The 21992-nt window shown below is 41.5% G+C and overlaps 1 protein-coding gene across 6 annotated transcripts in view; it reads right to left on the bottom strand.

The window, feature by feature from the left end:
- Positions 1 to 21992, bottom strand: part of LOC135555798 (uncharacterized) — a 67174-nt gene that overhangs the window by 23163 nt on the left and 22019 nt on the right. For all 6 annotated transcript variants that reach the window (XM_064988536.1, XM_064988556.1, XM_064988563.1 and 3 more), the window contains 10 exons: positions 15705 to 15808; positions 15152 to 15344; positions 14829 to 14960; positions 14601 to 14744; positions 14269 to 14404; positions 6042 to 6192; positions 5806 to 5942; positions 2576 to 2687; positions 2333 to 2396; positions 267 to 473 (listed from right to left, as the gene is read on the bottom strand). In XM_064988536.1, the coding sequence (XP_064844608.1) occupies positions 267 to 473; positions 2333 to 2396; positions 2576 to 2687; positions 5806 to 5942; positions 6042 to 6192; positions 14269 to 14404; positions 14601 to 14744; positions 14829 to 14960; positions 15152 to 15344; positions 15705 to 15808 (1380 nt within the window). The remainder of the gene's footprint in view (positions 1 to 266; positions 474 to 2332; positions 2397 to 2575; positions 2688 to 5805; positions 5943 to 6041; positions 6193 to 14268; positions 14405 to 14600; positions 14745 to 14828; positions 14961 to 15151; positions 15345 to 15704; positions 15809 to 21992) is intronic.

The following is a 21992-nucleotide window of genomic DNA, read 5'->3' as shown; positions in this document are numbered from 1 at the left end:
ATCTATGGAATACAAATATTCAACTGTAAAAAAAAAAAAAAAAAAAAGGGTGTGGATCAGAAAACCAGTCAGTATCTGGTGTGACTTATAAATGTTTTTATTTCAATTGACTGATTTCCTTATATTAACTGTAACTCAGTAAAATCTTTGAAATTGTTGCATGTTGCATTTATATTTTTGTTCTGTATAGATGCAAGCGGCAAACCACAGAGGAGAGTTTAACCAATTTGCCATTTTGCCTTCATAAAATTATAAAATATATTTACCTTAAAGGTCTCCAAATTCTCTGTAAATGTGTGGAGAGTTTTAACTGATGAGTCAAACTTCACCAAGCCAATGACATGATGAAAATTGTACGCCATGCTTCTAGTTGCAAAGTTATCAAAGAGCTGTTTAACAGCATCCAACCGTGTCATGTTGTCATCGGAATCATAGCATGTCTCATTCATGGAGGAGCTTGAATCCACTAGCACCTAAAAGGTTGGATGGAGAAGTATTATTTAGCTATAACAAAACAGAGGAGATAATCTAACTATTATATTGTATAACTTTGTTACATCAACATGGATCGTTTTTGGTTATCATCTTTATCATTCAAGGTATCTACAGTTTAAGTCGGAAGTTTATGTAACAGTATAACTTTAGACCATCCCGTCGCCCATACCCGGGTGCGAACCAGGGACCCTCTGCACACATCAACAACTGACACCCACGAAGCATCGTTACCCATCGCTCCACAAAAGCCGCGGCCCTTATTTCACTTATCACTGTATCACAATTCCAGTGGGTCAGAAGTTTACATACACTAAATTGACTGTGCCTTTAAACAGCGTGGAAATTTCCAGAAAATTATGTCATGGCTTTAGAAGCTTCTGATAGGCTAATTGGCATCATTTGAGTCAATTAGAGGTGTACCTGTGGATGTATTTCAAGGCCTACCTTCAAACTCAGTGCCTCTTTGCTTGACATCATGGGAAAGTCAAAAGAAATCAGCCAAGACCTAAAAATAAAAATTGTAGACCTCCACAAGTCTGATTCATCCTTGGGAGCAATTTACAAATGCTTGAAGATACCACGTTCATCTGTACAAACAATAATACGCAAGTATAAACACCATGAGATCACACAGCCGTCATACCCCTCAGGAAGGAGACGCGTTCTGTCTCCTGGAGATGAACGTACTTTGGTGTGAAAAGTGTAAATCAATCCCAGAACAACAGCAAAGGACCTTTTGAAGATGCTGGAGGAAACAGGTACAAAGGTATCTATATTGTTAACGAGTCCTTTACCGACATTACCTGAAAGGCCGCTCAGCAAGGAAGAAGCCACTGCTCCAAAACCAGCATAAAAAAGACAGACTACGGTTTGCAACTGCACATGGGGACAAAGATCGTACATTTTGGAGAAATGTCCTCTGGTCTGATGAAACAAAAATAAAACTGTTTGGCCATAATGAGCATTGTTATGTTTGGAGGAAAAAGGGGAGGCTTGCAAGCCAGAGAACACCATCCCAACCGTGAAGCACGGGGGTGGCAGCATCATGTTGTGGGTATGCTTTGGAAGTAGCAGGAGGGACTGGTGCACTTCACAAAATAGATGGCATCATTAGCAAAGAAAATTATGTGGATATATTGAAGCAACATCTCAAGACATCAGTCAGGAAGTTAAAGCTTGGTCACAAATGGGTCTTCCAAATGGACAATGACCCCAAGCATACTTCCAAATTTGTGGCAAAATGGATTAAGGACAACAAAGTCAAGGTATTGGAGCGGCCGTCACAAAGCCCTGACCTCAATCCTATAGAAAATCTGAGGTCAGAACTGAAAAAGCGTGTGCGAGCAAGGAGGCCAACAAACCTGACTCAGTTACACCAGCTCTGTCAGGAGGAATGGGCCAAAATTCACCCAACTTATTGTGGGAATCTTGTGGAAGGCTACCCGAAACGTTTGACCCAAGTTAAACAATTTAAAGGCAATGCTACCAAATACTAATTGAGTGTATGTAAACTTCTGACCCACTGGGAATGTGATGAAAGAAATAAAAGCTGAAATAAATCACTCTACTATTATTCTGACATTTCACGTTTTTAAAATAAAGTGGTGCTCCTAACTGACCGAAGACAGGGAATTGTTACTAGGATTAAATGTCAGGAATTGTGAAAAACTGAGTTTAAATGTATTTGGCTAAGGTGTATGTAAACTTCCGACTTAACTGTATCTGTAAGACCATGTGCTGCTCCTTGGTGTTTGCCTACATCTCCATCATTTGAGCCATAGCAGTAGCAGAAATACAACAGCAGAAATAGATGCAAATGTAATCTATCATTAATTACCAGTATGGCCTCTTCTGGTGTCCTGCTGGTCATGAATGTCTGGTCACTCCTGGTGTCTCTCATTCTGGAGAGAAAATGATAGTAACATAGCAATTAAGTGACATAAAGGAGATGATAGTTCAGTCCATTAATTTAAATAATTATCTATGTTATCCTTGTTCATGAACAGCCCACCAGTAATTGTGAAGTGCCTTATGATCTTAAATTGAATGTTCAACTAGTTTTCAGATTATAAATACTCACTCATGAGCCAACTCGTCCACATTAAATGTTTTGCATTTCCCAGCTAAGCAATCAAAAACCTTGATATCCTGAGGAGATCCTTTTTGTTTACCGATGTAAACACCAAGGTTATCTGTCAGGGAGAGGCATTTGTTTAAAAAAACAAACAGGTATTTCTCATAAAAACCACTTTAAATGGCAACAATAGGCTAGCAATTAAAATCACAAAACACCATAAGCAATTATTCCCGTAAAAACATTAATATTCTCATAAAATAAACAAAATACACACTTCCATAACAAGCATGTGATAAACAAACTCCTAACTGTAAATGCAATGTATCATATTTTGCTGTCTGATGAAGGCACTAACCTGTGAGACGTCATCTAAAATGTAATCCCAAAAGTAATTATTTATCATGAGAGGTCCATAAAAAGAACTAGCAATGCTGCATACTCCATGAAAGATTAATATCTCACCTTTCAAATATTTTATATGACGCATTTCCTATTCAACAAACTGTATGAATAAAAGGCTTGAAATTATATGCTTTCTAATTATAGGCCTCGTACAATCATATTATAAAACTATTAACTATAAGATTTCACCTTCCTTAACTGTAAAATACATACTTTTATGTTCGGTGTTAGAGAAAATGTCCATATTTTCTAAAGGCTCTCTTGATTCAAAACTTCTGCCCCCAACCTTGAGAACAGGGCTCTAGCTTGGCTTCCTGAACTTGTTAGGAACTTCCGTTTAATCTCATATTAATCTTGTCCATCTATGACAAACAGAAAGTGTTTTTTGTATAAATAAAATCTCTGAATTATTTTAGATTACCTTTATTTTACTAGGCAAGTCAGTTAAGAACAAATTCTTATTTTCAATGATGGCCTAGGAACAGTGGGTTAACTTTGATAAAGTTAGCTATAAATCGATCTTTGAATGTGCTACCACACTCTCCTGCTGCTCTACGATGTAAGGATGGCAGGCATGTGCTTTGTCAGTAGCTGTGACGTAGCGTTTAGCCAAGAGTTGATGGACAGACGGAAGAACGAATGAAATGGTAGACAGGACATCCAGCTTCAAGTGGTGTCACACAGGCGGAAGAGATATACTCCTGAGTCCGTGAGAACTAGTACTATCGCTGAATGCAAGCATGAATTTTGATCTCGTGTCCACAGATCGATTTCTAATCTAAAATGGCAGTTGGAACCAGTACCAGAACCACGCTAGTCCCCTCAATAGGGAACTTTACATCTAAGCGGTACTCTTGGCTAAGATGGTATTTTTGGCTAAGCTGGCGCTGACGTAGGGTGCCTTGCCTCGAGCTCCTATAAAACATCGCAGGTTTCTACTTTTTAAATGTTTTTGATAGTGTTTTCTCAAATGTTCTTAATCTGTTTATTTTGTGCATTGCTTCATACACCCGGGTAGAACTATTAAAATCTGAATTGCTAGGTATTCACTGTCCACCCGACCTTCCGGGAATTCCCTGAGACGGCAGGAAAAATTTAACTGGCCTCTTTGATGAGACTTCGGGCTGCCTGAGAGTCGTACCGGAGAGAAGGAAGCAGAGGCGAGAGGCAGACGTGGGGGAGAGGGTCTTAGTTTAGATTAAAACGCCTGGCGACCTGTCCTCCATTACCGAGCATATTACTCACCAATGCTCAATCGTTAATGAATAAACTTGATGAACTCAGAGCGAGGATCTCCTTCCATCGGGACATCAGATTCTGCAACATACTCAGAAAATGTACAGGAACTGGCGAGCTTCTGCCCTCCCGACTTGGAAAACTTGGCCATTAATTATCGGCCATTTCACCTTCCAAGAGAGTTCTCAGGGATTATCGCTATGGCTGTGTACACCCCGCCCCAAGCTGACACCAAAAATGCTCTCAAAGATCTTTATTGGTCCCTGAACAAACTGGAGACTGCATACCCAGAGGCAGTGTTCATTATCACGGGGGACTTTAACAAAAGGAATTTACGGACCGTGTTCCTGAATTATTTAGCAACTCATTGACTGTTTAACTTTCGGAAAATTCAATGCTTAACCACTGCTACATGCCTTTTTGACATGGGTATGAGGCCCTCTCTCGTCCTCCTTTCGACAAATCTGGCTATGACTCCATTTTGCTTCTCCCCGCCTACAAACAAAGACGCAAGAGGGAAGTTCTGGTGGTCAGGTCTGTACAACGCTGGTCCGACCAATCAGAATCCATGCTCCAACACTGTTTTGATTACATGGACTGGAATATGTACCGGGTGGCCTCTAGCGATAACATCAATGAATACGCTGACTAAGATTCATTAAAAAATGCATAGATGTGATACCGATAGTGTCTTTCAAGATCAAAAACCATGGATTGATGGCAGCCTTGTGGGGAAACCTGTTTAACCAAACTATTGTCCCTGGTCACCTTGCCGTGTTTATAAGCAGAATCTCTATAAACATAGCAAGGTGACCAGGGGCAATAGTTTGTTTAAACAGTACAAGTACGACCTACGCAGATCGATTAAGATGGTGAAATACAAGTACAGGGATAAACTGGAGGACCAATTCAGCGGGTTGGACAAAGCTGTGTGGGGCAGGGGCTCCTGACAATCACGGATTACAAAAAGATGGCAAGAACAGCTCAAATAAGCAAAGAGAAACGAGAGTCCATCATTACTTTAAGACATGAAGGTCAGTCAATACAGAACATTTCAAGAACTTTTAAAGTTTCTTCCAAGTGCTGTCACAAAACCATCAAGCGCTATAATGAAACTGTCTCTCATGATGACCGCCACAGGAATGGAAGACCTAGAGTTACCTCTACTGCAGAGGATAAGTTCATTAGAGTTACTGGCCTCAGAAATTGCAGCCCAAATAAATGCTTCAGAGTTCAAGTAAAAGACACATCTCAACATCAACTGTTCAGAGGAGACTATGTGAAATCAGGCCTTCATGGTCAAATTGCCTGCATTGTTGGAGCTCGGGGATTAAGATTTTCACTGTACCCTGTAATTACATCTGCAAACCTGTACATGCGACTATTAAACTTTCTAACCTTATCTATTCATTTGCATAGGCCTACGCAACAACGAGTGAACACCCTGAAATAGAAGTATAGGATGTTTTGTGTGTGGTAGAGTGGTATGTGAGAATTCATAAACATATTAAGCTCAAATATTTTATATATATATATTAATTAATGATACATTGTACCAAGACTGGAACTAGTTAGCACAAGGCCCAGTATTCTACCTTCTTTCAAAAGGACGAGACGTGGCCCATTCACTCCTAAATCCTTCAACAGCAGTGGTGGAGTGACCGTCAGATGAGGGTATGCTTTCAATTCTTTAGTCATCTCTGTAAATGTCCCTTCTAGATTGATCTGAAAGCTTTAATTTTATTAATATTAAACCATTACATTTATTATTACCAATACACTATATATCAATACAGTATTTTATGATATAATGAAATAATTGTAAGCCTACTTTTGACCAGTTACACGTCCATACGAAATCCAAACAGGGAACGTCTTGATGGATGGAGGTAGGCTGAGTAAAATCTTTTCAACATCAGAGGCTCTAGACATTGCATTCTCTGTCAGGATCTCCACAGAGCAGTTTGGGATTTTCTCTCCATCTTAACAATGGGAAAACAGTATATCATGCAATTAAAGATCATGCTACATAAAACTATTATGTCAAAGTTTGATTCACATATACAGTGCCTTGCAGAAGTATTCATACCCCTTGGATTTCTTCACATTGTATTTTTACAAAGTGGGATTAAAATCAAATGTTATTCGTCACATGCACAGAATACAACAACCTTAACGTGAAATGTGTACTAATTGAGTCGAGGTAATTGAGGTAAGACATGAAGGTCAGTCAATACAGAACATTTCAAGAACTTTGAACGTTTCATCAAGTGCAGTCACAAGATAATAGATAATAAACAGAATAGTAGCAGCGTATGTGAAAAATGTGAATGCGTATGTGAAATGTGTGTGTGGTGTCAATATGCATGCGTGTGTTTTGTTTGGGTGTCCGTGTGTGTCAGTGTAATATGTGTGAGTGTATGGTTAGAGTCCAGTGAGTGTACATTGAGCCTGTGAAAGACAGTCAGTGCAAAAAACACAAATAAATATTAATAAAATGAGGGGGTCAATGCGGTAGCAGAGAGAACCGTCTATAACTTGAGTGGCTGGAGTCTGACAATTTTTAGGGCCTGGTATAGAGTTCCTGGATGGCAAGAAACTCGGCCCTGGTGATATACTGGGCCATCTGCACTACCCTTTTCACCCTCCTGAGCGGGAATAGGCTTGTTGTGCCCTCTTCACGACTGTGTTGGTGTGTTTAGACCATGATAGGTCCTTAGTAATGTGGACACCAAGGGCCTTAAAGCTCTACATCCCCCTTGATGTGAATGGGGGCGTGCTCGGCCCTCCTTTTCCTGTAGTCCACAATCAGCTCCTTTGTCTTGCTCACGTTGAGGGAGTGGTTGTTGTCCTGGCACCACACTGCAAGGTCTCTGACCTCCTTCCAATGGGCTGTCTCCTCGTCGTCGGTGATCAGGCCTTCCATTGTTGTGTTGTCGTCAAACTTAATGATGGTGTTGGAGTCGTGGGTGAACAGGGAGTACAGGAGGGCACTATACACGCCACCCTGAGGAGCCCCCGTTTTGAGGGTCAGCGTGGCGGATGTGTTGTTGCCTACCCTCAACAGCTGGTGGCGGCCCGTCAGGAAGTCCAGGATCCAATTACAGAGGGAAGTGTTCAGTCCCAGGGTCCCTATCTTAGTGATGAGCTCGGAGGGAATTATGGTGTTGGAAAGCTGAGCTGTCATCAATGAACAGCATTCTGACGTAGATGTTACTTTTGTCCAGGTGGGAAAGGGCAGCGTGGAGTGCAATAGAGGTTGCCTCATCTGTGGATCTGTTGGGGCGTATAAGAATTGGAGTGGGTCCAGGGTTTCTGGGATGATGGTGTTAATGTGAGCCATGACCAGCCTTTCAAAGCATTTCATGGCTACAGATGTGAGCGCTACGGGGCAGTAGTCATTTAGGCAGGTTACCTTGGCATTCTTGGGCACAGGGACTATGGTGGTCTGCTTGAAACATGTACATATTACAGACTGGGTGAGGGAGAGGTTGAAAATGTCAGTGAAGACACTTGCCAGCTGACCAACACATGCTCTGAGTACGCATCCTGGTAATCCGGCCTTGTGAATGTTAACCTGTTTAAAGGTCTTACTCACATTGACTCTGGAGAGCGTGATCACAGTCGTCCGGAACAGCTGGTGCTCCCATTCATGGTTCAGTGTTGCTTGCCTCAAAGTGAGCATAGAAGGCATTTAGCTCATCTGCTAGGCTAGCGTCAGTGGGCAGCTCGTGGCTTAGTTTCCTTTTGTAATATATGATAGTTTGCAAGCCCTGCCATATCCAACGATGTGGATGTAGTGGGATTTCTTATAAGCGTCCGGATTAGTGTCCCGCTCCTTGAAAGCGGCGTCTCTAGCCTTCAGCTCAGTGAGGTTGCCTGTAAATCCATGGCTTCCGGTTGGGATATGTAAGTATGGCCACTGTGGGAACGATGTCCTCGATGTACTTATTAATAAAGCCATGACTGATGTGGTATACTCATCATTGCCATCGGATAAATCCCGGAACATATTCAAGTCTGTGCTAACGAAACAGTCCTGTAGCTTAGTATCCACTTCATCGGACCACTTCCATATTGAGTGCGTCACTGGTGCTTCCTGTTAAGAGTTTTTGCTTGTAAGCAGGAATCAGGAAAATATAGTTATGGTCAGATTTTCCAAATGGAGGGCAAGGGAGAGCTTTGTGTGTGTCTCTGTTTGTGGAGTAAAGGTGATCTAGAGGGTTTTTCCCCCTCTAGTTGAACATACAGTGGGGCAAAAAAGTATATTTTATACTGGTAACAAGTTAAAACAGGTGCCATTAATACAGGTAACGAGTGGAGGACAGAGGAGCATCTTAAAGAAGAAGTTACAGGTCTGTGAGAGCCAGAAATCTTGTTTGTTTGTAGGTGACCAAATACTTATTTTCCACCATAATTTGCAAATAAATTCATAAAAAATCCTACAATGTGATTTCTGGATTTTTTCCTCATTTTGTCTGTCATAGTTGAAGTGTACCTATGATGAAAATTACAGGCCTCTCTCATATTTTTAAGTGGGAGAACTTGCACAATTGGTAGCTGACTAAATACTTTTTTGCTCCACTGTATGACATGGTGGTAGAAATTAGTTAAAATGGACTTCAGTTTTCCTGCATTAAAGTCCCCGGCCACTAGACGCCCCGCCCACGGATGAGCATTTCATTGTTTGCTTATTTATTTATTTTTTACCTTTGTTTAACTAGGCAAGTCAGTTAAGAACAAATTCTTCTTTTCAATGACGGCCTAGGAACAGTAGGTTAACTGCCTTGTTCAGAGGCACAAGTTCAATGCTCTAACCACTAATCTACTTGGCCTTAAACAAATCGTTGCCTGCGGTTTTAGTGCCAGCATTGATTTGTGGTGGTAAATAGACAGCTACAAAGAATATAGATGAAAACTTTCTTGGTAAATAGTGTGAGCAAAACCTTGAGACTAACTTAATATTAGAGATCGCGCACCAGCTGTTGTTGACAAAGAGACACACCCAAACCCCCTTGAACTTACCGGGAGGCTGCTGTTCTGTCTTGCCGATGCACGGAAAACCCAGCTAAGTGTATATATTCCCATGTCCTTGTTCAGCTAAAAAATATATTACAGTTTTTAATGTCCCATTGATAGGATAGTCTCGAATTCAGCTCATCCAGTTTATTCTCCATTGATTGCATGTTCACCAGTAGAACGGAGGGTAAAGGTAGACTATCCATTTATCGACAGTTTCGCCTGGCATCCGGCTCGTCAACCTCTGTAGCGGCGTCTCTTCTTCTTATGAATGACTCACTTGGTGTCCAACTCATTAAAGACGCGCCATTCTGGATTTAATTGTATTTTTTTTGTCAACCATCTACACAAAATACTCTGTAATGTCAAAGTGTAAGAAAAATGTTAACTTTTTTTAAAGATTATTTCTTCAAGCTCTGTTAAATGTTGGGAATTATGGCTAGACAGCAATGTTCAAGTCTTGCCAAAGTTGCCATAGATTTTCAAGCAGATTTACATCAACACTGTGACTTGGCCACTCAGGAACATTCAGTCTTCTTGGTAAGCAACTCCAGTGTAGATTTGGCCTTGTGATGTAGGTTATTTTCCTGCTGAAAGGTAAAGTCCTCTCCCAGTGTCTGGTGTAAAGCAGCCTGAAGCCGGTCTTCCTCTAGGATTTTGCCTGTGCTGAGCTCCATTCCGTTTCTTTTATCCTGAAAGACTCCTTAGTCTTTGCCAATACCCACACCATGATGCAGCCACCACCTTGCTTGGAAATACAGAGGCAGTTACTCAGTGATGTGTTGTGTGGGATTTGCCCAAACATAAGGCTTTGCATTTTGGCCAAAAAGTACATTCCTTTCACAGGTATTTTTGCAGTATTACTTTAGTGCGTTGTTGCATACAAGATGCATGTTTTATTATGTATATTTGTATTCTTCTTTTCCCTCTGTCATTTAAGTCATTATTGTGGAGTCACTACAATGTTGTTGATCCATCCTCGGTTTTCTCCCATCACAGTCATTGAACTCTGTAATTGTTTTAAAATCACCAATGGCCTCATGGTAACATCCCTGAGCAGTTTCATTCCTGTCCTGCAGCAGAGTTCAGATGGACGACGATCTTTGATGTGTCTGGGTGGTTTCACACATAATCCACAGAATAAATATTAACTTGACAATGCTTAAAGACATATTCAATGTCTGATTTCTTATTGTTAGCCATCTACCAATCACTGCCCATCTAAATGAGGCTTTAGAAAAGCTCTCTGGTCTTTGTAGTTGAATCTGTGCTTGAAATGTAATACTTGACTGAGGGACCTTGCAGATGTATGGGGGGACAGAGGAAGGGGTAGTCATTCAAAAATCATATCAAACCATATTATTTCACATCGAGTCCATGTAACTTATTATGTGATTTGTTAAGCCAAATTTGACTCCTGAACTAATTTAAACAAAGTGGCTGAATAGTTGTGCAATGACTATATTTCATTATCACATTTGTATTCATCTTAAATAAATAAATAAATAATCTTCCACTTTGACATTAGAATATTTTGAGTAGATTGTTGACTAATTAAAAACATTTCAATCCCACTTGGGAAACCAATAAAATGTGAATGAATCCAAGGGGTCTGAATACTTTTGCAAGGTACTGTATATAGAACAAACAAGATCTAAAAACAACATTACCTTACTCTTTCAGTGCAGTCATCTACACATCTCAACAATCATTAACATAGGTGTAGTACTATTAAATCTGGGTTTGACTATGAATTAAAATACATTATCTATATAAAGCCCTTGATTGTGCTTGCTAGGATTCTCTAAAAACATCCCCAAATAGCTTACCAATACTTCTATCCAATTTATACTGCAACAATATCACTCAAAGATCTGTGTTTAGTTTTAGGATTAAACACTTTAAAACAACATTTTTCAAAGATTCTTTGTCCAGGTTTTCATACTCGCATTCCATGCATTGTTTACTTCACAGGGTTTTCCATAAAGCCTGTAGTTTAACAAAGAACTTCTATTGAGGTAAGTAAAATATGAAGATTTGGCAAAAAAATTCAGAAAAAGCTTTGCTAATTACATGATCAACTGAAAATGTACATCAACCTATAGGTGCTGGAAGAAAAAGACACGATTGTCAAATCCAAGTGTATTGTCACCCTTGAAATAGATGAGCAAAAAACACAGTATAAAATAAATACAAATACCAAGCTATATGCATTTTTTTATTTTATTATTATGTTATTTTATACTAATACAATTGCTCGGGGAAAATATTTTGTTTAACAAGTTAAACATCTAAAAAAGATAGTCGCTAGTGAGCCTTTGCACACGGTCTTCACATGCTGCCTTAAAATGTAATTAAAAAAGGGAATAAATTAAATAAAAATTCCTACCAATATTCAGAACCTACTCCACATTTTTCAAAGTGAAATATTTTTAGAGGAAAATGTTCCTACTTTAAAAAAAATACAAAAACAAAGATTGCGTATGTCTTCACGCCCCAGAGGTAATACAGTGCCTTGCGAAAGTATTCGGCCCCCTTGAACTTTGCGACCTTTTGCCACATTTCAGGCTTCAAACATAAAGATATAAAACTGCATTTTTTTGTGAAGAATCAACAACAAGTGGGACACAATCATGAAGTGGAACGACATTTATTGGATATTTCAAACTTTTTTAACAAATCAAAAACTGAAAAATTGGGCGTGCAAAATTATTCAGCCCCTTTACTTTCAGTGCAGCAAACTCTCTCCAGAAGTTCAGTGAGGATCTCTGAATGATCCAATGTTGACCTAAATGACTAATGATGATAAATACAATCCACCTGTGTGTAATCAAGTCTCCGTATAAATGCACCTGCACTGTGATAGTCTCAGAGGTCCGTTAAAAGCGCAGAGAGCATCATGAAGAACAAGGAACACACCAGGCAGGTCCGAGAAACTGTTGTGAAGAAGTTTAAAGCCGGATTTGGATACAAAAAGATTTCCCAAGCTTTAAACATCCCAAGGAGCACTGTGCAAGCGATAATATTGAAATGGAAGGAGTATCAGACCACTGCAAAACTACCAAGACCTGGCCGTCCCTCTAAACTTTCAGCTCATACAAGGAGAAGACTGATCAGAGATGCAGCCAAGAGGCCCATGATCACTCTGGATGAACTGCAGATATCTAAAGCTGAGGTGGGAGACTCTTTCCATAGGACAACAATCAGTCGTATATTGCACAAATCTGGCCTTTATGGAAGAGTGGCAAGAAGAAAGCCATTTCTTAAAGATGTCCATAAAAAATGTCATTTAAAGTTTGCCACAAGCCACCTGGGAGACACACCAAACATGTGGAAGAAGGTGCTCTGGTCAGGCAACAATGCAAAACGTTATGTTTGGCGTAAAAGCAACACAGCTCATCACAATGAACACACCATCCCCACTGTCAAACATGGTGGTGGCAGCATCATGGTTTGGGCCTGCTTTTCTTCAGCAGGGACAGGGAAGATGATTAAAATTGATGTGAAGATGGATGGAGCCAAATACAGGACCATTCTGGAAGAAAACCTGATGGAGTCTGCAAAAGACCTGAGACTGGGACGGAGATTTGTCTTCCAACAAGACAATGATCCAAAACATAAAGCAAAATCTACAATGGAATGGTTCAAAAATAAACATATCCAGGTGTTAGAATGGCCAAGACAAAGTCCAGACCTGAATCCAATCGAGAATCTGTGGAAAGAACTGAAAACTGCTGTTCACAAATGCTCTCCATCCAACCTCACTGAGCTCGAGCTGTTTTGCAAGGAGGAATGGGAAAAAATTTCAGTCTCTCGATGTGCAAAACTGATAGAGACATACCCCAAGCGACTTACAGCTGTAATCGCAGCAAAAGGTGGCGCTACAAAGTATTAACTTAAGGAGGCTGAATAATTTTGCACGCCCAATTTTTCAGTTTTTGATTTGTTAAAAAAGTTTGAAATATCCAATAAATGTCGTTCCACTTCATGATTGTGTCCCACTTGTTGTTGATTCTTCACAAAATAAATCCAGTTTTATATCTTTATGTTTGAAGCCTGAAATGTGGCAAAAGGTCGCAAAGTTCAAGGGGGCCGAATACTTTCGCAAGGCACTGTACTTGGTCGAAGCACTTTTGGTAGCCATTATAGCTGTGAATCATTTTGAATAAGATTCTACCAACTTTTCATCTCAGTCTCTCCCATTGACATCCTGTGGTTTGAATTGAAGAGGACAGTCCATAAGCACAGATGAATGATATCAAGGATCTGGAAGGATTCTGTATGGAGGAATGGTCTAAGATCCTTCCCAATGTGTTCTCCAATCTCATAAAACATTATAGAAAAAGGCTAATTGACGTTATCCTCGTAAGGTGAGGGTGCACAAAGTATTGAAAACATGAGTGGCAATCATTTTGACACCTATCTTTTTTAGATATTTTGTATTACTTGTTAAAGAAAACATTTTGAGCAATTGTATTAGTATAAAATAATGTAATTTTCAAGGGTGCCAATAACTTCATATTTGACTGTATATGCCCACTATATTGGACTATCAGAGCAAAATTCAATTAACATTGCCATGCCGGGTTCCAAACAGAATCGTAATTTTGGAAGGAAACATTGATTGACATGAAACTACATTCATCACCTCTATTAATAAGTTATGTTAACTCTAAAGGCACATGTCCATCAGTTTAAGCAAACCCGTTCCTAGGTCTAACATTATAGCTGCAGTTAGCCAATCAAGTCACAGCTATTGATTCAAAACTTGTGATTGGACTGCTTGAAACGTTGCGTAAAAAATAGCACCAGTTGATGGTGAACATGTAGCAAACCAATGCTTAGAATCTAGAGCCAATTGACCTGAGCTATGGAATTTGGCACATGATATGATGTCATTTGCCATACTGTAGAATCATCTTGTACTTAAAAAGTAGTGCAGAGAAGTTTCCCATTAGTAGGGCCCTTGCCACATGTAGATGGTACAGAAAATATTTTGCTGTTCATATCACAAGCACCCACAACTGCTGATGTTTTACCTTTGATTTTCTGCAGAACATACTCTCTCTCAAAGACATCTGGTAACCCAGGTACTCGAACTGGGTCGCAGAAACGTTCTCCAGGTTGAGAGTTCAAGACTATCGGTGCATAGACCTCATGTTGTGAACTCTCTTTCTAGTGTAGAGAACAAAAACAGATACATTTGTTTCATTTTGAAATTCTCCTGGTCTGAAAAATATTTTAACTACCAAACAAATAGAGGTGCATGCAGTATCTCAATATCCCATTAAAATCATTTTGTAACGTGTAATGCATATTCATTCAATACATCTGCTCTAATCAATGTTATCTCAAAAGACAATGGGCACACCTTTGCTTCAGATAGCAGGTAGGCCCAGCACACTGGTGCATTCTCAAAAACATCTGAGTCTTCAATGATTTTGTCACCTCTTCTTTTGTGGAGGCTTGGCAACAGCTCTCTGAAGAGATTGTACAATCCTTCAACGATGGCAACCTAAAAAAATATACATTTTATTAATACATTTGTGGACTTAAATGATTCTATATGTATAAGTTTGTTTGACAAAATGTGCATTACCTTCTGGGTCGTTGTTCCAATCTCATTTCTGCACAACAGCTGATACAAACTTTGCGCCAGAGGATTGCATCCACTGAGCTTTCGAATGTATGCAATCACTTTGTTCATTCCCTCTCCATAATGTTTATCGTTCTATAAGGATAATGGGGAAGTTAATGCATGATGTGGCAAAGTACTGTACATTAGAATGCCAACGGCACAAGCAAAAGAACACTGTAGTGTGCTTTCCCTGAGCATGGTAATAAAATATCTGATGTTTTTATAATGGTTTATGGTTAAAATGACAGTAACAAGACAGTGTAATAAATATTGGAATATCTCACAATGGCATAAAGTGAAGAAAAGAAAGCACTGAGTCCTTTCTGGGATTGTTGCACTGAGGGAACGACATCATTGAAGTAGAATTCCTTAATGTCTGGACGCTCATCAGGGAAGGAGGACAGAGAAAAGACCACAGTTGACTCCTCATTGATTCCACAATCTAGCAAAGTCCGTCCAACTCCACCACGTTCACATCTGCAGAAACATCAATATTGACTTAATAATGATGGCTTATCATGGCTCCTGATGCTGTGTGAAAGTTATATTGATACTATATGTAGTCAAAACATTAGATGTACCGAGGTTTATTAATGATGTGTTTTTATGAGTAATAAAATGTATAGAAAAGTCCTTAATGTTCCTCCAAAATCACTGTGATCAAATAAGTCATTATAATAGTAGTTAATGCTTATCATGTGAGAAAAAAGGTGTACTGAAACTATAGATGGTAAAATTATTATATGTCCTGTGTTTATGAATTAATTTACTGCTTTTTTCTGTTATTAAATGTATGAATAAATGATTAAATTATACTGTATATGCACATAATATTACTTGTAATGGAGGACATGTGCTGGGATTCCACTTTCATCAGAGAGCTTCTGTCTCAGATCTCGTAGTGTGTCACTTGCCAAGTCCACCTTCACCTCAAAGTCTCCCTGTTGATGAAAAGTATATAAAAATAATTGACAGTCATTATTTCAAAACACACCTTAATTGCTACCTGGTAACCTAATAATACATACAGGTGTCACACCCTGATCTGGTTCACCTGTCCTTGTGATTATCTCCACCCCCTCCAGGTGTCACCTATTATATCCCCGGTGTATATATCCCTGTGTTTCCTGTCTCTCTGTGCCAGTTCGTCTTGTTTGCCAAGTCAACCAGTGGTTTTCCTTGCTCTGTACGTTTCTAGTCCTCCTGGTTTCAACCCTTAACTGTCCAGACTCTGAACCTGCCTGCCTGTTCTGACTACCAGCCTGCCTATCCCCTTGTACTGTTTTGGACTCTGATCTGGTTTCTGACCCCTGCCTGGTCTGACCTCGAGACTGCCTATTGCCTGGTACTGTTTGGACACTGACCTGGTATATGAACTCTTGCCTGTCCCCGACTTGTGTTTGCCTACTCCCGTTTGTCATGATGTTGCCCTCTTTGGGTACAGCAAGCCCATCCCCCTCTCCCTGTCTCCTACACTCAGGCTGCTGCAACCTCAGGTCATAAATTCCTGGAGATTATCTCCTCATGGCCACAGTATAGAGAGAGAGTGAAGTTTTCATAGAGAGAACAAAGGAATTTCTTCCATCTCACAGAACTTGAGGTCCGAACAACATTTATGTTCTGGAGAAGGTATAAAAGATTGGTGAAGAATCCAGCTACGAACTGGTTCGTTTGGTACAAATTTGTGAAACTCATGAGAGACAATACGGCCACATTACCATAACGCTGTTTATATAATAGCCTCAGTTGAGGCTTGCATCTAATTGCTGTACAGGATGAATAAGGAAAGATTAAACTATTTGTGAAATTATGGGATGCTATGTAATGATGTAAAGTGAGAGAATTGTATTTCTGTGTAAAGTTTCAATTAAGTCACTGGCACGCCCCCATGAACACAGCCAGGACTTTGCGTCATGAGACAGCCTTTTTCTGCTCTTCCGAATAAAACCCCCACCTTGGAGAATTTCTCAACAGACCATGTTTCTCTCAATTACGAGAGGACAAAGGTTACAGACCAGCTTACCTTGATAACGAGAGGGCCAAGGTTTGAGACCAGACTGCTGAATCTTTTAACCATCCCACGTGGTTAAACTCTTAGACTATCAATACCGACAGAATAAGAACAAGCCCTTGATATTAATTACTAGTCTGCAGCTAGGAATTCGGTATCATTGAACGCGCAGACCGACAACCGCCGAAACATCTATTCTATAATGACATGAATTAATGTCACTCTGAACTATTCTTTCTAACCACGAGAGAGAGAGAGAGAGAGAGCAGAGACTCTCCAAAAGAAACAAACTTTTCAACAGAGATCCCGACGACACACTGAGCATAAATATACACTGCTCAAAAAAATAAAGGGAACACTTAAACAACACAATGTAACTCAAAGTCAATCACACTTCTGTGAAATCAAATCAAATCAAATTTTATTTGTCACATACACATGGTTAGCAGATGTTAATGCGAGTGTAGCGAAATGCTTGTGCTTCTAGTTCCGACAATGCAGTAATAACCAACAAGTAATCTAACTAACAATTCCTAAACTACTGTCTTATACACAGTGTAAGGGGATAAAGAATATGTACATAAGGATATATGAATGAGTGATGGTACAGAGCAGCATAGGCAAGATACAGTAGATGGTATCGAGTACAGTATATACATATGAGATGAGTATGTAAACAAAGTGGCATAGTTAAAGTGGCTAGTGATACATGTATTACATAAGGATGCAGTCGATGATATAGAGTACAGTATATACGTATGCATATGAGATGAATAATGTAGGGTAAGTAACATTATATAAGGTAGCATTGTTTAAAGTGGCTAGTGATATATTTACATCATTTCCCATCAATTCCCATTATTAAAGTGGCTGGAGTTGAGTCAGTGTCAGTGTGTTGGCAGCAGCAACTCAATGTAAGTGGTGGCTGTTTAACAGTCTGATGGCCTTGAGATAGAAGCTGTTTTTCAGTCTCTCGGTCCCAGCTTTGATGCACCTGTACTGACCTCGCCTTCTGGATGATAGCGGGGTGAACAGGCAGTGGCTCGGGTGGTTGATGTCCTTGATGATCTTTATGGCCTTCCTGTAACATTGGGTGGTGTAGGTGTCCTGGAGGGCAGGTAGTTTGCCCCCGGTGATGCGTTGTGCAGACCTCACTACCCTCTGGAGAGCCTTACGGTTGAGGGCGGAGCAGTTGCCGTACCAGGCGGTGATACAGCCCGCCAGGATGCTCTCGATTGTGCATCTGTAGAAGTTTGTGAGTGCTTTTGGTGACAAGCCGAATTTCTTCAGCCTCCTGAGGTTGAAGAGGCGCTGCTGCGCCTTCTTCACGATGCTGTCTGTGTGAGTGGACCAATTCAGTTTGTCTGTGATGTGTATGCCGAGGAACATAAAACTTGCTACTCTCTCCACTACTGTTCCATCGATGTGGATAGGGGGGTGTTCCCTCTGCTGTTTCCTGAAGTCCACAATCATCTCCTTAGTTTTGTTGACGTTGAGTGTGAGGTTATTTTCCTGACACCACACTCCGAGGGCCCTCACCTCCTCCCTGTAGGCCGTCTCGTCGTTGTTGGTAATCAAGCCTACCACTGTTGTGTCGTCCGCAAACTTGATGATTGAGTTGGAAGCGTGCGTGGCCACGCAGTCGTGGGTGAACAGGGAGTACAGGAGAGGGCTCAGAACGCACCCTTGTGGGGCCCCAGTGTTGAGGATCAGCGGGGAGGAGATGTTGTTACCTACCCTCACCACCTGGGGGCGGCCCGTCAGGAAGTCCAGTACCCAGTTGCACAGGGCGGGGTCGAGACCCAGGGTCTCGAGCTTGATGACGAGCTTGGAGGGTACTATGGTGTTGAATGCCGAGCTGTAGTCGATGAACAGCATTCTCACATAGGTATTCCTCTTGTCCAGATGGGTTAGGGCAGTGTGCAGTGTGGTTGAGATTGCATCGTCTGTGGACCTATTTGAGCGGTAAGCAAATTGGAGTGGGTCTAGGGTGTCAGGTAGGGTGGAGATGATATAGTCCTTGACTAGTCTCTCAAAGCACTTCATGATGACAGAAGTGAGTGCTACGGGGCGGTAGTCATTTAGCTCAGTTACCTTAGCTTTCTTGGGAACAGGAACAATGGTGGCCCTCTTGAAGCATGTGGGAACAGCAGACTGGTATAGGGATTGATTGAATATGTCCGTAAACACACCAGCCAGCTGGTCTGCGCATGCTCTGAGGGCGCGGCTTGGGATGCCGTCTGGGCCTGCAGCCTTGCGAGGGTTAACACGTTTAAATGTTTTACTCACCTCGGCTGCAGTGAAGGAGAGACCGCATTTTTCCGTTGCAGGCAGTGTCAGTGGCACTGTATTGTCCTCAAAGCGGGCAAAAAAGTTATTTAGTCTGCCTGGGAGCAAGACATCCTGGTCCGTGACTGGGCTGGATTTCTTCCCGTAGTCCGTGATTGACTGTAGACCCTGCCACATGCCTCTTGTGTCTGAGCCGTTGAATTGGGATTCTACTTTGTCTCTGTACTGACGCTTAGCTTGTTTGATAGCCTTACGGAGGGAATAGCTGCATTGTTTGTATTCAGTCATGTTACCAGACACCTTGCCCTGATTGAAAGCAGTGGTTCGCGCTTTCAGTTTCACGCGAATGCTGCCATCAATCAAAGGTTTCTGGTTAGGGAATGTTTTAATCGTTGCTATGGGAACGACATCTTCAACGCAAGTTCTAATGAACTCACACACAGAATCAGCGTATTCGTCAATGTTGTTATTTGACGCAATACGAAACATGTCCCAGTCCACGTGGTGGAAGCAGTCTTGGAGTGTGGAGTCAGCTTGGTCGGACCAGCGTTGGACAGACCTCAGCGTGGGAGCTTCTTTTTTAAACTTTTGTCTGTAGGCAGGTATCAGTAAAATGGATTCGTGGTCAGCTTTTCCGAAAGGGGGGCGGGGCAGGGCCTTATATGCGTCGTGGAAGTTAGAGTAACAGTGATCCAAGGTTTTTCCGCCCCTGGTTGCGCAATCGATATGCTGATAAAATTTAGGGAGACTTGTTTTCAGATTAGCCTTGTTAAAATCCCCAACAACAATGAGTGCAGCCTCCGGATAAATGGTTTCCAGTTTGCAAAGAGTTAAATAAAGTTCGTTCAGAGCCATCGATGTGTCTGCTTGGGGGGGGATATATACGGCTGTGATTATAATCGAAGAGAATTCTCTTGGTAGATAATGCTGTCTATATTTGATTGTGAGGAATTCTAAATCAGGTGAACAGAAGGATTTGAGTTCCTGTATGTTTCTTTCATCGCACCATGCCTCGTTAGCCATAAGGCATACACCCCCACCCCTCTTCTTACCAGAAAGGTGTTTGTTTCTGTCGGCGCGATGCGTGGAGAAACCCGTTGGCTGCACCGCTTTGGATAGCGTCTCTCCAGTGAGCCATGTTTCCGTGAAGCACAGAACGTTACAGTCTCTGATGTCCCTCTGGAATGCTACCCTTGCTCGGATTTCATCAACCTTGTTGTCAAGAGACTGGACATTGGCAAGAAGAATGCTAGGAAGTGGGGCACGATGTGCCCGTCTCCGTAGTCTGACCAGAAGACCGCCACGTTTCCCTCTTTTTCAGAGTCGTTTTTTTGGGTCGCTGCATGCGATCCATTCCATTGTCCTGTTTGTAAGGCAGAACACAGGATCCGCGTCGCGAAAAACATATTCTTGGTCGTACTGATGGTGAGTTGACGCTGATCTTATATACAGTAGTTCTTCTCGACTGTATGTAATGAAACCTAAGATGACCTGGGGTACTAATGTAAGAAATAACACGTAAAAAAACAAAAAACTGCATAGTTTCCTAGGAACACGAAGCGAGGCGGCCATCTCTGTCGGCGCCGGAATTCAATTGTCCACTTAGGAAGCAACACTGATTGACAATACATTTCACATGCTGTTGTGCAAATGGAATAGACAACAGGTGGAAATTATAGGCAATTAGCAAAACACCCCCAAAAAAGGAGTGGTTCTGCAGGTGGGGACCACAGACCACTTCTCAGTTCCAATGCTTCCTGGCTGATGTTTTGGTCACTTTTGAATGCTGGCGGTGCTTTCACTCTAGTGGTAGCATGAGACGGAGTCTACAACCCACTCAAGTGGCTCAGGTAGTGCAGCTCATCCAGGATGGCACATCAATGCGAGCTGTGACAAGAAGGTTTGCTGTGTCTGTCAGCGTAGTGTCCAGAGCATGGAGGCGCTACCAGGAGACAGGCCAGTACATCAGGAGACGTGGAGGAGGCCGTAGGAAGGCAACAACCCAGCAGCAGCACTGCCAGAGCCCTGCAAAATGACCTCCAGCAGGCCACAAATGTGCATGTGTCTGCTCAAACGGTCAGAAACAGGCTCCATGAGGGTGGTATGAGGGCCCGACGTCCACAGGTGGGGGTTGTGCTTACAGCTCAACACTGTGCAGGACGTTTGGCATTTGCCAGAGAACACCAAGATTGGCAAATTCGCCACTGGCGCCCTGTGCTCTCCACAGATGAAAGCAGGTTCACACTGAGCACGTGACAGACGTGACAGAGTCTGGAGACGCCGTGGAGAACGTTCTGCTGCCTGCAACGTCCTCCAGCATGTCCGGTTTGGCGGTGGGTCAGTCATGGTGTGGGGTGGCATTTCTTTGGGGGGCCGCACAGCCCTCCATGTGCTCGCCAGAGGTAGCCTGACTGCCATTAGGTACCGAGATGAGATCCTCAGACCCCTTGTGAGACCATATGCTGGTGTGACTCCAAATCCAGACCTCTGTGGGTTGATAAATTTGATTTCCATTGATAATTTTTGTGTGATTTTGTTGTCAGCACATTCAACTATGTAAAGAAAAAAGTATTTAATAAGAATATTCCATTCATTCAGAGCTAGGATGTTATTTTAGTGTTCCCTTTATTTTTTTTGAGCAGTGTATATAGTGATTGCTATTGTTCCCGAATGAGTGAGCGATCATGTGCAAACGATTAGCATTGCATTTGTTATAATTATCAACTTTGTAGTGTCTCATCTCAGTTGATCCCCACTTCCATTTTTGTCCACCAAGCCGCCATACCGGTTTATCCCACGCCGTTATCATTTCCTTGTACCTATCT

The sequence above is a fragment of the Oncorhynchus masou genome, chromosome 2, assembly GCF_036934945.1.
Source record: "Oncorhynchus masou masou isolate Uvic2021 chromosome 2, UVic_Omas_1.1, whole genome shotgun sequence".
NCBI classification, from domain to species: Eukaryota; Metazoa; Chordata; class Actinopteri; order Salmoniformes; family Salmonidae; genus Oncorhynchus; species Oncorhynchus masou.
The sequence above is the reverse complement of the archived record's forward strand: the minus strand, read 5'-3'. Positions and strand labels throughout refer to the sequence as shown.